Source organism: Pituophis catenifer, unplaced genomic scaffold (assembly GCF_029215685.1).
Source record: "Pituophis catenifer annectens isolate HBS135680 unplaced genomic scaffold, rPitCat1.0.hap2 SCAF_18, whole genome shotgun sequence".
NCBI classification, from domain to species: Eukaryota; Metazoa; Chordata; class Lepidosauria; order Squamata; family Colubridae; genus Pituophis; species Pituophis catenifer.
The window spans coordinates 4,503,022-4,518,762 of record NW_027256898.1 but is presented as its reverse complement, the minus strand read 5'-3'; the positions used below and the strand labels follow the sequence as shown (position 1 = coordinate 4,518,762).

The window sequence follows — 15,741 nt, the reverse complement described above, 5'->3', positions numbered from 1 at the left end:
TCTGGCTCGCCGTATCAGAGCCGCGACGTTATCCGGGCCCCGGTTCTGCTTGAGCTCCGGCGGCCTTTAGAAGCTTAGCCCCAGCAGCCTGCTTTAAATGCAGGAAGGTATTATGTTCAGCCTCCAGTTAGCGAAGGAACAGACAGACAGTAATAGAAAAGTCGGCTTTAATTTCATAGATTTATGGTCTGCTTTTCAGAAGGGAAAAAAAAAAAACACACACACCTAGTAATCAAAATACGGGCGTTTAAAACACAAATGATGAAACCGGTAAGGTAACCAGAGATAAGCTAGTGGTAGGATAAGAAACAAAAAAAAAAAACCGAACTCAATGTGGGACAGAGTTTATTCTACGTTCTCCCCAGTGAACGTCCAGGGAAAAGGGGTCCGTATAGACTTCTGGGGAAGGGGTCTTTTTTCCAGGGGTGTGGGGCAGAGGTGGCTTGGTGGGCATGGCAGGGGAAGGTTACTGCAAAATCCCCATTTCCTCCCGATCAGCTGGGACTTGGGAGGCAGAGAATAGATGGGGGTGAGGTCAGTCAGTCAATTTTTACTACCGGTTCTCCGAACTACTCAAAATTTCCGCTACCGGTTCTCCAGAACTGGTCAGAAACCTACCTCTGGGCCACACCTAGAATACTGCTTCCAGTTTCCGCCGCCATGTTATAAAACAAGATGTGGAGACTCTAGAAAAAGTGCAGAGAAGAGCAACCAGGATGATGAGGGGACTGGAGACTAAAACATACGACGAACGGTTGCAGGAATTGGGTATGTCTCGTTTAATGAAGAGAAGGACCAAGGGAGACAGGATAGCAGTCTTCCAATATTTGAGGGGCTGCCCCAGAGAGAGGAAGGGGATCCAGCTATTTTCCAAAGCACCCGAAAGCCAGACAAGGAACAATGGATGGAAACTGACCAAGGAGAGTTTCAACCTGGAAATAAGGAGAAATTTCCAACTCTGTTAATCTGTTAAACCCGCTTGTTTCTTCCCGAACTCTCCTTGGCATTCCTGAGCAGCCTGCCACTGCGATCCTGTGGGATCCGTCCGGGATGACTGCGAACAGATGACCGGCTTGTGTTCGTGTAAAACCGGGATTACCGGCACCAAATGCAAACAGTGTCCCAGCGGAAGCAAGCTGGGGATGTCCGGTTGTGAGAAAGGTAAAGGGACTTTCGTACGCAACAGCTTTAAGGGGGGTTTTTTTTGTGTAGTTTTGAGACGCTTTCTCTACTGGAGAGCCAAAGAAATCATTTATTCCTGGGAAGGAATAAAAATTGGAAGCTGGGATCTGCTTACGTTTGCATTGAATGTCGTGCGTGATCCCCCAGATCTCTCGGCCCCCTCATCCTGCGCCGAAATGACCTGTGAATTCGGGGCGTCGTGTGTGGAAGTCAATGGCCTTCCCCAGTGTGAGTGTCCGTCGTTGCTTTGCACGGAAGCTGACACCTCCAAGGTGAGCAGAGCGTTCTGAGCTAGGCTTCCCAAGAGCACGAAACGGACTCCTTGTCCCGACAAAAAAAAAAAAAACACCCCTTTTTATTAAGTGACTGTGAATTCCTCTCGTTCACATCCAGCAAAGTCTTTGAAGGGAGAATTGACAGTCGCAGACCTTATCTGGCTTGGAGAGCTGCCAGGCCGATAGCTTTAAAACTTGGCAAGGAGTCTCAGAGAGTCACGAACCAATTAAGCAAATTAATTGTCTCCTGCAATTGTCCCCTTTTGCTCCTCTTTTATTTCCCTCTGGGAGGGGGTCCTTCATCATCCACCTGTGGCTTTACTCCTGAGTCGACCCTTGTTCTTTAGCTATTCCCTTCTCCTAGCAGCTCACACTGGGAACAGGCTCCAGTTGTTCCTCTGCCTCACTGATGTCTGACTCCGAAGGCAGCTGTCAGACGGCCCTGGCCCCGTCTCTGCCTCCGACACAGAGCCCTCATAAGAGCCCTCCCCAGACTCCACGACTGGCCCATGTTCCTCCCCAACCTCCTCACTGTCCGAATCTGCTACCAGCTCTGCTGGATGCTGCCGGACCACAACACAGAGAGAGTATGAGTGAAGATAGGTGGGCAAACTCGTAGCATCTCCCACTAGATCAGGCCGAGTTGAATTCAAGAACTTGATAGGAGGGAATTTCCCCCCCCAGGAATCCACAACCAAACCAGTACCGAAATAGCCTGGGTGGTCTTTTTGGTCAGCCCTGCGAGGTAGTCCATAGAAGGAACACGATCCGTTTTCTCCCCGAATTCTCCAGATTTGAGCTTCACCTTCTCCCTGCCTGACTAACCACTTTTTCTTCTTCTCTTCCCGCCTCTCCCAACATCCCACAGGTCTGTGGCTCTGACGGAGTGACCTATGGCGACCAGTGCCAGTTAAGGACCATTGCTTGCCGGCAGGGAAAGATCATAGAGGTGAAGCATTTGGGCCAGTGCACAGGTGAGTCCCCATTTGCACACCTGAGTGCTTAGACCCGTGATGGCGAACCTATGGCACGCGTGCCCGAAGTGGCACACACGGAGCCATGTCGCCTGGGAGGCGCGGCGTCGCCCATTCCTCTTCCGGGGTTCTGGCGCGCAGGTGCATGCGATGATCAGTGGGCCTTTATGCACGTGGCAGAGCTGGTCTTCCGTTTTCCGGCATGAGCATCCGGCCAGCTGCGTGTGCATGCACAGCAGTAACCGGAAGACTTGCTTGCTGGCACGCATGTATGCGCCAGAAACCGGAAGTGCCTTATCCCTTCCCTTCTAGCACTGATGATGTTACCGAGTTGGGCAATAAAACGTCTACAAGGAAACCACCAAGCTCAGAGAGCATCAGGGACCCCACAATCTACTTCCACTTCTTCCTCTCTTCTTCCTCCTCCTCCTCTCCTCTCCTCCTCCTCGTAGCACTGATGAAGTTGCCTAGTTGGGCAATGAAACGTCTGCCAGGAAACCAACAAGCTCAGAGAGAACCAGGGACCCCACAATCCACTTCCACTTCTTCCTCTTCCTCTCTTCTTCCTCCTCCTCCTCTCTTCCTCCTCCTCCTCGCAGCACTGATGAAGTTACCTAGTTGGGCAGTGAAACGTCTGCCAGGAAACCAACAAGCTCAGAGAACACCAGGGACCCCACAATCTTCTTCCACTTCTTCCTCTTCCTCTCTACCTCCTCCTCCTCCTCCTCCTCTCTTCCTCCTCGTAGCACTGATGAAGTTACCTAGTTGGGCAATGAAACGTCTGCCAGGAAACCAACAAGCTCAGAGAACACCAGGGACCCCACAATCCACTTCCACTTCTTCCTCTTCCTCTCTACCTCCTCCTCCTCCTCCTCTCTTCCTCCTCCTCCTCGTAGCACTGATGAAGTTACCTAGTTGGGCAATGAAACGTCTGCCAGGAAACCAACACGCTCAGAGAGCACCAGGGATCCTCCACCGTTGAACCCTGAGCTCCAAATATTCTCTTCTATCCTTTTAACAACGGGTTGAAACCCCCCCAAATTAATAATTCCAGGAATCCAGCTGGTTGATTTTGGGAAGCCGCTCAATTTAACGAACTCACCTGGGGCAAAAGTTGTCACTGTGTGGAGAAAAAAAAACAACAACAACCCACATCGCCTGAGCTTTCAAACTCTTCTGGAGTTTGTGAAGAGTGAGCTAAATCCACAGTCGGACGAGAAGAGGGCAAATGTTTGTGTGTGTTTGCCGAGCTTCGGAGACCGAGCTTCACGTTGTGATCTCGTAATTGTGAAAAATCAGGTATCAGATGCGTTTTGAACCTGGCTTGCTCTTCGGAGCCTTGTTCCTTGATGAGGACTTATTGATTTTGGCGTGTGATATGCAAGGCAATCTGAAGTATTTGCCGGAGCTAAAATTAAAAGCGGCAGAAGGGGAAAAACCCAGGAGAAAAAGGGAGCCCGCTTTCAAAGAAGCTTTGGAAACGGTAGGTTGCATCTCCTCTAATTGGTCGGATGAAACCTTCCTCTAAATCGCCAGGCGCCAAGCAACAGTTCATTTTTCCAAGCCCTTTTCTTCTTCTTTCCCGCCGCCCCCCAAAGACAACTATACAAGAGTTGCATTTTCATATACCCGTTCACCACCCCAACTCTTTGGTGGATGGGGGGAGTAATGAGATAAAATTGATTTGGAGAACTTTTAGCATTCTCCACTTTTTTAAGGCGCTGACAGAGCCGTGGCCCAGATCAAGCAAAAAAAACCCCAAACAAACAAAAAAACAATTGGAAGTTAGCAGCAAAGCAACAGAGAAACTCAGCGGAAGGCGAGGCAGATTTCGCTTTATTGCAGAGTTATAGTTATAGTTTATTATATTTATATACCGCCCTTCTCCTGAGGGACTCGGGGCGGTGAACAGCCAGCAAATAAAATACACAGATACAAAATTTAAAACAATATTTCTTTTAAATTGAGTTGAGCTTTCAGTTGGAAGGAAGTTAACAGAATCACAGAGCTGATTCTGGAAGGGACCTCGGAGGTCTTCTAGTCCAGCCCCCTGCTCAGGCAGGAAACCCTACACCACTTCAGACGAATGGTTATCCAACCTCTTCTGAAAAACTTCCAGCGTTGGAGCATTCACAGCTTCTGGAGGCAAGTGGTTCCACGGATTAATTGTTCTCGCTGTCAGGAAATTTCTCCTTAGTTCTAGGTTGCTTCTCTCCTTGATTGGTTTCCATCCATTGCTAGTCCTCGACTTATGACCACAATTGAGCCCAAAATATCTGTTGCTAAGTAAGATGTTTGTTAAGTGAGCCACTGCAGCCTTCAGAGAATGACTTTTATCCCCAAGGTGGCTGTAAGACTGTGGAAGAGCGTTTAGGTCTCAAAGTTTCAATCAGGGTAGAATGGATGAATGAATGGATGGATGGATGGAATGGGAGGGATGGATGGAATGGGATGGATGGATGGATGGATGGAATGGGAGGGAGGGAGGGAGGGATGGAATGGGAAGGAGGGAGGGTTGGGATGGGATGGGATGGATGGATGGAATGGGGAGGGAGGGATGGGATGGATGGATAGATGGATGGGATGCATGCATGCATGCATGCATGGGATGGAATAGGATAGATGGATGGGATGGGATGGGATGGGATGGAATAGATGGATGGGATGGATGCATGCATGCATGGGTGAAATGGGATGGATGGGTGGATGGAATGAGATGGATGGAATAGGGTCTGATGGAGGGATGATTGGAATGGGATGGATGGAATAGGGTCTGATGGATGGATGGATGCATGGATGGATGGAATGGGATCTGATGGATGGATGGATAGAATGGATGCATGGATGCATGGATTGACTGGCTGATTATGGGCCATCAACTCAGTGTCAACTCTAGGAAACACCTGCTAGACCTCCTCCAAAGAGGACCCCTCCCCAACGTGGTCCTTCAAGTCCTCCCATGGTACATTGGAACGGAGTCCACCCCGCTGACTGCTGGTCATCCCTATCCTCTTTTCCTTCTATATTTCTCGTTCTTTGCATCATAGGCAGTATTTGGGCCTCGCGTGTGAACATTCGATTGATTTATTCTGAGGTCCATTCAGTCGTTTTCTTGGCTACCCCTTCAAGGCAAGATGTGCCTTGAGAAGTTTCTCTCTTCCCGGCACCTGATGCTACATTGTCTCGTTTTGGTTCTCTTTCAGAATCTCATGCCGGCCACCCCACCCCGCCTGCAACCCAACAGCCTTTGGACTCTGTTCCCCCTCTGGCACCCCAAATCACGACTCTGGCTCCCGAGCTAACCAGGACATCCTCCTCTCCTTGGCATTCAGAAGACTACGTTTCCCGCCAGAGCCAGCCGGTCACCCGAAGGATAACGAAGCCTGCTATCCTCTCCACTCTTCCCTGGACGACTCAGGGCATCCGCCAGACCACTGCCAGACCCCTCCTGACAGCCCCCGTGGTCCCTGCCGCCACTCAGACGGCTTACGTTGAATCGGGCAGCGCGGAAGGCAGCGGAGATCCAGAACTGGGCACCAGCGGTGATCAGGAAGGCAGCGGGACCAGCTCGGCAGGTATGTTGCACACCCTAGCTCCGTGTGTCAGTGCCTGGCCTTTTTAAGGGACACCGGGGTCGCTCCATTAGTGCAGACGAACGACTCAAAATTCAGCTGTTGGTCTGAGCTCCAAGCTTGGCAGTTTGGTTGGCAAATGTTTCATCACCATTCAAGGAGACATCATCGATGTGCTTTGAAGTGGGCTTGTTTGCATGCACAGAAGCGTTTTGATGATGTCGGGGTCGGTGGGCGGAGCCTCCTGCCAGTTTTACTACTGGTTCTATAGAACCGGTGCGAACCGGGGCAACCCACCACTGTGAAAAAAGCATCAGAAACGAAGCTTCAGAAAAAAAGCCTCCAAACAGAGCTTCAGAAAAAAAGCCTCCAAACAGAGCTTCAGAGGCTTTTTTTCTGAAGCTCTGTTTCAGAGGCTTTCAGAGGCAGGAAAAAAGAGCAAAAAAAAAAAGCAAGGCACAGAGCTCAAAACCAAGGAACCTGTTGCTAAAATTCACCTCTGGGAACAGCTGATTGGGGGTATTCCGGGAGGCCGATCCACCTGCCAATCAGCTTTTTTTCTTATTTTCCTGCCCAAAAACTAAGGTGCATCTTATACTCTGAAAAATATGGTACATATGCTAGTTTGCGGTGTACTTTGCACCCGTCGTTTTGTCCTCCTTTACGATAGTAACTGGAAAACGGCATGGAGATCAAGCTGTGATTTTTTAAAAGCGGAGATTTTAAAAAGACTCAAGTGATGGTAACCTTCTGTTCTGTCCCCGTCTCACACACGCCCACAAACAGGCAGCCGGGGGTTAAATAAACTGGCAGACAACCAATTCTTCCGATAAGAAGCTTGGCAGCAACCCAGTAGCTGCTTGCCAAGAACTTTACTCAATAAACAAAATACGCACAGTCAAGAATTGTCCAGTTCGTAAAATAAATCCAAGGCCGATACTGTTGTTTCCAAAGATGCAGTGTGACTCGATAGTAGTTAGTTTTGTCCGTCACAGAGTCTGAATGGCCACCTCACCCCCTTTTATACCCTGTGGGGTGTGGTCCAGTGACTCAGCTTAATCTCTGGCACGCCTTTTCTTCTGTTGCGCGCGCTTATCTCTGCGACGCTGCCGAGGATCCAGCCAAGACTCATCTCCCTCATCACTGTCCACCTGTGGCTGCGTGGACATGCTTGGCCCCGGCCCTATCTCTTGCCCTTCGGCGGACACCAAAGGCATTGCCAGAGAGGACGGTCCTGGAGAGGGAGGCCTTGCCAACTCCTCTCCTTCACCCTCGGAGTCCTCTCCTGCCGATGACACAGGCTCAGGTAACGGAGCCACAACACCTTCTTCCTGTGGCCGAACAGGTGAGGAAGAAATTGAAGACCCAAAGGAGCCAAGTACCCACCTGATCGAGAGAGCCACCTGTTACAACACCCCTCTGGGATGCTGCTCGGACGGCAAGACTCCAGCCGCTGACGCCGAAGGAAGTAATTGCCCAGGTAAACCACTTCCTTTCTTTCGCGGATGCTCGGCTTCACCTGGGAACAAAACTCTAGGAAAAGGTTCCTCAAGAAATTAGCCAAACCGTGTCCCTCTGTGGGTGGTCAGCATAGGGGAAGGCGATGATTAAATTTTGGGGTCCGTCCTTCAGCTTCCTCGCCCAGCTGCAATTCTCGTGGTCCCTTTGATAAAACTCAAATGGCCCCCGGTGCATTTCAAATGAGTTTATAGGGGGCAGCCGAGCTGATTGGACCGTGATTTTCAGATCGTTATGTTGCTGATTTCTTTGTTAATTCTTTATTCGTTTATTCTTGATTGGCCAAGTGTGATTGGACACACAAGGAATTTGTGTGCGTTCAGTGCATACGCTCTCAGTGTACATTAAAAAAAACTACATTCATCAAGAATCATAAGAGCGGCTTTTGCTTCCCAAACTCTGTGAATTTTCTAACCCAGATCAGCCTCAACCCTGTAGGGAAATGATAGCGGGAGGGTCCTTTCTCCTTCCCTTTCTCTTTTCCTCCTTACTTCTTTCTTTCCCCCTTTCCCTTTCTCTTTCCTCCTTCCCTTCCCTTCCCTTTCTCTTTTCTCTTCCCTTTCCTTTCTCTTTTTCCTTCCCTTTCTCTTTCCTTTCCTTCCCCTTTCCTCCTTCCCTTTCTCTTTTCTCTTCCTCTTCCTTTCTCTTTTTCCTTCCCTTTCTCTTTCCTTTCCTTCCTCTTTCCTCCTTCCCTTTCTCTTTTCTTCTTCTCTTTCTTTCTTCCCTTTCTCTTTCCCCCTTCCCTTTCTCTTTCCCCCTTCCCTTTCTCTTTCCTCCTTCCCTTTCTCTCTCCTTCCCTTTCTCTTTTCCTCCTTCCCTTTCTCTTTTCCTCCTTACTTCTTTCTTTCCCCCTTCCCTTTCTCTTTCCTCCTTCCCTTCCCTTCCCTTTCTCTTTTCTCTTCCCTTTCCTTTCTCTTTTTCCTTCCCTTTCTCTTTCCTTTCCTTCCCCTTTCCTCCTTCCCTTTCTCTTTTCTCTTCCTCTTCCTTTCTCTTTTTCCTTCCCTTTCTCTTTCCTTTCCTTCCTCTTTCCTCCTTCCCTTTCTCTTTTCTTCTTCTCTTTCTTTCTTCCCTTTCTCTTTCCCCCTTCCCTTTCTCTTTCCTCCTTCCCTTTCTCTCTCCTTCCCTTTCTCTTTTCCTCCTTCCCTTTCTCTCTCCTTCTCTTTCTCTTTCCTCCTTCCCTTTCTCTCTCCTTCCCTTTCTCTTTTCCTCCTTCCCTTTCTCTCCTCCTCTTTCTCTTTCCTCCTTCCCTTTCTCTTTTTCCTTCCCTTCCTCTTTCCTCTTTCCTCCTTCCCTTTTCTTTCCTTCTTATCTTCCTTCCTTCCTTCCCTTTCTCTGATTCCTCCTCCCCTTCTTTCTCCCTCATTTGTTCTGGTGTTTGCATGCTAGTAATCCCTCCCCTCTTCCTCTTTTGTTTTTTTCAGTAGTCAATGTGTGTTTTCTCTCTCTCTGTCTCTCTCTCTCTCTCTCGGCCCCAGCTAACCCTCTTTCTCTCGTTACCCAGCCGGTCCAGGAGGGTCCCCACCCAGGCTGCAACTTGGAGGAACTTGTTATGGTAAACTCTTTGCCAGTTCTCACAACCCGGGCTTTCGGCTACCCGGGTCTGTCCCCCTTCAAAGTACTAACCCTCCCCCATAAACCTCCTTCTGATCCATTCCGACTAACCCTGAGCCCGCAGCACTGTTCATCTGCCGCCATCTTGTCACTTCTCCCTTGCTGACGAGGGACTGAACACTCTTTTTTTAACGGGTTTCGAACACTCGATATATCAACCGTGATTCCTGGGTTGGCTTTCACAGTCAACGTTAACCCAACTGTTTCTTCCTGGCTTTGTCCACCCCCCCCACGGCCCCCTCCCCATGCCCTTTTTCTTCTCCCCTGCAGCCACCAAAGTCTTCCAAGGGGTCCTGATTTTGGAAGAGGTAGAAGGCCAGGAGCTCTTTTACACCCCGGAAATGGCCGATCCCAAATCGGAGCTTTTTGGGGAGACGGCCCGAAGCATCGAAAGTGTGGTAAGCAAGGACAGGAAGTGGGGGGAAAAAAAACCGAGGCCACGGCGGCTTTTCCCCCACTTGTGGTGGTGGGGGGAAGTTGTGGCTCTCCTGCCCTGGGGATCGGCATCCCTGTCGGTCCACCTGACTAAAATCCAGCTCTTGCACGAGAAGAGAATTATTTATTTATTTATTTCATGTATTTATATGCTGCCCTTCTCCAGAAGGACTCGGGGCGGCGAACACAAGTTAAAAACATGTACAACGAAATCCCATTTTTAAACCAAATTGACTAATAAATAATAAATAATAAAACCCAGAATCAGAGTCGGCCTATTTGCTTGAACAGCCAAGTCTTCAGGTGAATTAGAATAGAATAGAATAGAATAGAATAGAATAGAATAGAATAGAATAGAATAGAATAGAATAGAATGGAATGGAATGGAATGGAATGGAATGGAATGGAATGGAATGGAATGGAATGGAATGGAATGGAATGGAATGGAATGAATTAGAATTAGAATTAGAATTAGAATTAGAATTAGAATTAGAATTAGAAAAATGGAATGGAATAGAATAGAAATAGAATAGAAATAGAATAGAATAGAATAAGAAAAATAGAATGGAATGGAATGAATTAGAATTAGAAAAATGGAATAGAATAGAATGGAATGGAATGGAATGGAATGGAATGAATTAGAATTAGAATTAGAAAAATGGAATGGAATAGAATAGAAATAGAATAGAAATAGAATATAATAGAATAAGAAAAATAGAATGGAATGGAATGAATTAGAATTAGAAAAATGGAATAGAATAGAATGGAATGGAATGGAATGGAATGGAATGGAATGGAATGGAATGGAATGAATTAGAATTAGAATTAGAATTAGAAAAATGGAATGGAATAGAATAGAAATAGAATAGAATAGAATAAGAAAAATAGAATGGAATGGAATGAATTAGAATTAGAAAAATGGAATAGAATAGAATAGAATAGAATAGAATAGAATAGAATAGAATAGAATAGAATAGAATAGAATAGAATAGAATAGAAATAGAATAACAGAGTTGGAAGGGACCTTGGAGGTCTTCTAGTCCAACCCCCTGCCCAGGCAGGAAACCCTACACCACTTCAAACAAAGGATTATCCAAACACCTTCTTAAAAACTTCCAGTGTTGGAGCCTTCACAACTTCTGGTGGCAAGTTGTTCCACTGATGAATTGTTCTCACTGTCAGGAAATTTCTCCTTAGTTCTAGGTTGCTTCTCTCCTTGATTAGTTTCCACCCGTTGCTTCTTGTCCTACCCTCAGGTGCTTTGGAGAAGAGCTTGACTCCCTCTTCTTTGGGGCAGCCCCTGAGATATACTGGAAGACTGCTGGTCCCTAAATTTTTTGTCGTTGTCATTTCGTTTCATTTTCTTGGCAGCTGGATGAGCTTTTCCGCAACTCGGAGGTGAAGAGGGATTTCAGGAGTGTCCAGGTGCGACATCTGGGCCAAAGCAGCGCCGTCAGGGTCATTGTGGAGTCTCATTTTGACCCAGGTGAGTCCACATCTGGTTCCCACAAGCGTTTTGAGATGCAGGCGCATCTCTTGGTTATTAGAAGAGGACAGATGTGTTGGTCGGTTTGAATTCGATCAATGAACAGGCCCCTTTACAGTCTGTGGACTTCAACTCCCAGAATTCCTGAGCCAGCTCCGTCTAAACCCTCCTTTGCCACAACAACCCTGCAAGGTAGTCCAGGTTGAAAGGGAGAAGGAAGCTTTTTCTTAGTCTTTGTCCCATTCTTTCGCTTCAATTTCACTGGGTCTGCTGGGAACCTTAAAACTCCCATCCTCTCTCAGCCAGGCTGGCCAATTGGGGGGGTCAAGGATGATGGAAATTGAAAGCCTAAGCAGTGGTGGATTTCCAATTTTTTTACTACCAGTTCTGTGGGCGTGGCATGGCTTGGTGGGCGTGGCAAGGGAAGGATACTGTAAAATCTCCATTCCCTCCCCAATCCAGGGGAAGGTTACTGCAAAATCCCCGTTTCCTCCCGATTAGCTGGGACTCAGGAGGCAGAGAATAGATGGGGGCGGAGGCCAGTCAGAATTTTTACTACCGGTTCTCCGAACTAACTCAAAATTTCCGCTACCGGTTCGCCAGAACCTGCTGAAACCCACCTCTGAGCCTAAGTATTTGTATTGTCCTATTGCGATTGTTCTCTCCATTTTTAAAGCTGAAGGATTCGGGGCAGTGGGAGATTAGAATAAACTCTGCTTTCCCCCCCTCACTCCCCCGATGAATGTTGGTTTGTTTGATGTTTGTTTGCTGGGAATTTCTGGGCAGGCAAAACGATGCCAACGGAATCCGGTCCCCGATTTTCTGCTTTTTTTTTTTTTTTTTTTTAATAATGCGGGATCAACGTTCAAAATCCCTCCCCCTCTTTTTTTCCCCCCTTCTTCTTCTTTCTTTTGAGCCAAAAGACCTGTTCTTAGTTCAAAGCCTTTTTACCAGCCGGTGGGCACACACACAAAAAATATAGCGGTCTTTTGCTTTTCATTTGAAACCCCTTTTAAGGCGTATCTTTTGGCTTAGCGAAACGAAAGGGATGGGAAGCTGAGCCCAGTTGGGGGGGGGACTCTGTGTGGGGGGGGGTTTGTTGGCTTCAAGGTAAAGGATGCCCCTTCAAGGCTCCTGTTTCTTCTTTTTCCTTGATGTTTGCAGCAACTTCTTACATGGCTGCTGACATCCAGAGGGCACTTTTGAAGCAGATCAAAGCCTCTAAGAAGAAAACAATCTTGGTGAAGAGACCCCAGCAAGAGAACATCAAGTTCATGGACTTTGGTATCTTTTTTTCTTTCCTCTTTTCCCTTTTTTTCCCTTACTTTCTCCTTCTTTCTTTCCTTCCTTCCTTCCTTTTGCTCCATTCCTCCTTCAGGCCTTCCCTCTGCCCCCTCCATGCCTCCCTCTCTCCTTCCTTCCTCCTTTCCCTTTCTTTCCTCCCTCTCCCCCAACCCTCTTCCCATTTTCATCTCTCCTTTTCTTCCTTCCTTCCTCCCTCCCTCCCTCCCTCCCTCCCTCCTTTCTTTCCTTCCTTCCTTCCTTCCTCTCTCCCATCCCCTCCCTCCCTTCCTCCACATTCCCATCTCACCATCCACCTGTGACTTTACTCCTGAGTCGACCCTTGTTCTTTAGCTGTTCCCTTCTCCTGGCAGCTCTGTGCATGCGCACATTGGGAACAGGCTCCAGCTGTTCGCCTGCCTCACTGATGTCTGATTCCGAAGGCAGCTGATAACTGTCAGGCGGCCCTGGCCCTCTCTCTGCCTCCGACGCAGAGCCCTCATCAGAGCCTTCCCCAGACTCCAGGACTGGCCCACGCTCCTCCCCAACCTCCTCACTGTCTGAGTCTGCCACCATCTTGTGTCTTGTGGCAGCATTCCAACCCTTTCCGCTTCCTCTTCCTCTCATTCTAGACTGGATCCCCCAGCTCTTCACCACAACCACCACGACCACGATCGCCACCACGATGGCTCCTACGGCCGCCAGCTCCCAGAGGTTCCCCAACATCACGACACCCCGGAACTTCAATCCAGGACGGATGAATGGGAAATCCTCTGGAGGAGCCACCACCAAAAAGCCCAGCACCACCCTTCCAACCTCTACTGACCGGAAGAAACCCATGCGCCCTATACCCACCACCAAGAAGCCCCTGCGGCCCTGTGACTCTCACCCATGCTTGCATGGTGGCACCTGCGAGGACGATGGCCGAGACTTCACTTGCAGCTGCCCTGCAGGAAAAGGAGGAGCGGTTTGTGAGAAATGTAAGTTCGAAGATGAAATTTCCTGATGGTGAGAACAATTCATGAATGGAATGGTTGGTGCTGTGTCCTGTCGGCCGCCGGCCCCTCCAGCAGCCGAATCCGAGGAAGAGGAGGAGGCGTGGGAGTCAGGGTCAGCCTCAAGGCAACCTGAGAGCTCTGAGGGGGAAGAGGGAATGGATCTGGCAGAGAAAGAGAGACAGAGGCGGAGCCTGAGCTGTCCGCCAGCCCTCAGATGGAGAGTCAACAGCTCCCAGATCTGGAGGTGGCTGATGAGGAAGAGGAGGAACAGCTAGGTCCAGTGCCTGATGTGCAGCTGCGCAGAAGGCAAGAGGAGAGGAGAGCAGTGGAAATCTATGGGCCGGTCCTTGGGACAGAAGAGCCACCACTGCTAGCGAAGTCCCACATTAGCTCTGGGGATAAAAGGCAGGTGGCAGAGATGAATAGATGTGGCAGACAACAATTCATCTTCTGGCTGGATGGACTTGTTAGTCCTGAGAGAGAAACTTCTTTACGGGGGCTGCCGGCATTTTCCTAATGAAGGAATCTTTTGAGTTCACTTCAGAGGGTTTGTCGTGTTTGGGGAGCTGGGTCAGGACACCATCAGTGGAGGCTTTTAAGAAGAGAATAGACATGGCCATTTGTCCAGAATGATACAGGTTGGACTAGAAGACCTCCAAGGTCCCCTGTTATTCTATGTTCTAAAACTGGGGTGAAGCACCCCATTTCTGCTTCTCAGCTCAGGCATCACAACTTGCATGTTTCCTTTGATTTATTTACGGCGGATGTTTCGGCCTCCCACCCCCCCCACCCCCACTCCCCAAATGGCTCTAAGCGCCAGGCAGCCCCAGAACAAAGAGACAGCATTATACGGCCAAGTGATCTCACAGGAGGGGGCCCCCGCTATTGAGAGTGCATTCCTGCTTTTCGGATGAATGGGGCATTCGAAGCCAAAAGAGGGGGAGTGGGTGGGTAAATGCAGCACACCTACGTTTTTGTAAAGAAAGGGTCTTTTTTTTTTTTTTATCCCGCAACACGCTCATGGGAAAAAGATTTGCAGATGTAAAGCACATGGTGAGAGTTCATTAAAAAACAAGAAAGGTGCTTTTAGCCCCATGGATATAAAAGCTCTTGCTTGAATAATGGAATAATGCAGGATCCCTGGGGAAATCCCCCCTCCCTTCCCACAACCCAGGGGTGGGGCTGCTGGGGGTTTGCAGGGGTTCGGGAGAACCTCTAGCTAAGATTCTGTGCAGTTTGGAGAACCCCCAAATCCTACTCCTGGCTGGCCCACCCCACCCCACCCCACCCCTCCCCTCCCAGGAGTCCCCAGGAGTCCCATTTTGGGTGCAGGGTACACGTGGAGGCTCAAGGAGGGCAAAAAAGTTAGGTCCAGAGGGCCTCCGGAGCCTGGGGAGGCCTTTTTCGCCCTCCCAGATACTTGAGGAAAGCCTCCGGAGCCTGGGGAGGGCAAAATTACCCACACACACACCCCGTAATGCAGAAGGCCGACTAGGCCACGCCCACCATGGCCACGCCCACTCAGCAACCAGGCAGAGGACCCCTTGCTAAAATTTTTGAAGCCCACCCCCTGCTTTCTTCCTCTGGATCCTAACACGCACCTTTCCATGTGCATTCTCTGCCCGTCGCAGCCGTCCGATACTTCATCCCCAGCTTTGGCGGGAAGTCCTACCTGGCGTTCAAAATGATGAAGGCCTACCACACCGTACGTATCGCCATGGAATTCCGGGCCTCCGAGCTGAGCGGGCTGCTCCTGTACAATGGACAGAACCGTGGGAAGGACTTCCTCTCCCTGGCACTGGTGAACGGATTCGTGGAGCTCAGGTGAGGAATGGCCTGACGGGCTGCAGAGTCTTGGGGGGGTAGGGGAGGTAGTGTTGTAGCCCGCCAGTGGCCAGCGGAGTTGGTAGCAGACTCGGACAGTGAGGAGGTTGGGGAGGAACATGGGCCAGTCCTGGAGTCTGGGGAAGGCTCTGATGAGGGCTCTGCGTTGGAGGCAGAGAGGGGGCCAGGGCCGTCTGACAGTTGTCAGCTGCCTTCGGAGTCGGACATCAGTGGGGCAGAAGAACAGCTGTACCCTGTTCCCAGTGTGAGCTGCTAGGAGAAGGGAACAGCTAAGGAACAAGGGGCGACTCAGGAGTAAAGCCACAGGTGGATTATGAAGGACCCCTCCCAGAGGGAATAAAAGAGGAGCAAAAGGGGAGTGGAGTTTGCAGGAGACAATTAGTTCGCCTAATTGGTTCTCCTGAGACTCCTTGCCAAGTTTTGAAGATATCGGCCTGGCAGCTCTCCAAGCCAGATAAGGTCTGTGACTGTCAATTCTCCCTTGAAAGACTTGATGTCCAAAAACTTGGGTGCCACTGAACTAGACAGCAGGGTGTCAGTGACTGTTCAGTAACTATCAGTCAA

General features: G+C 49.3%; 1 protein-coding gene across 1 annotated transcript in view; it reads left to right on the top strand.

Annotated features, from left to right (window-relative positions):
* Positions 1–15,741, top strand: part of AGRN (agrin) — a 219,918-nt gene that overhangs the window by 174,921 nt on the left and 29,256 nt on the right. The window contains exons 15-24 of the mRNA XM_070956303.1: positions 1,018–1,161; positions 1,330–1,454; positions 2,326–2,431; positions 5,635–6,006; positions 7,349–7,483; positions 9,403–9,530; positions 10,939–11,053; positions 12,218–12,337; positions 12,967–13,314; positions 14,964–15,156. Coding sequence (XP_070812404.1) covers positions 1,018–1,161; positions 1,330–1,454; positions 2,326–2,431; positions 5,635–6,006; positions 7,349–7,483; positions 9,403–9,530; positions 10,939–11,053; positions 12,218–12,337; positions 12,967–13,314; positions 14,964–15,156 — 1,786 coding nt within the window. The remainder of the gene's footprint in view (positions 1–1,017; positions 1,162–1,329; positions 1,455–2,325; positions 2,432–5,634; positions 6,007–7,348; positions 7,484–9,402; positions 9,531–10,938; positions 11,054–12,217; positions 12,338–12,966; positions 13,315–14,963; positions 15,157–15,741) is intronic.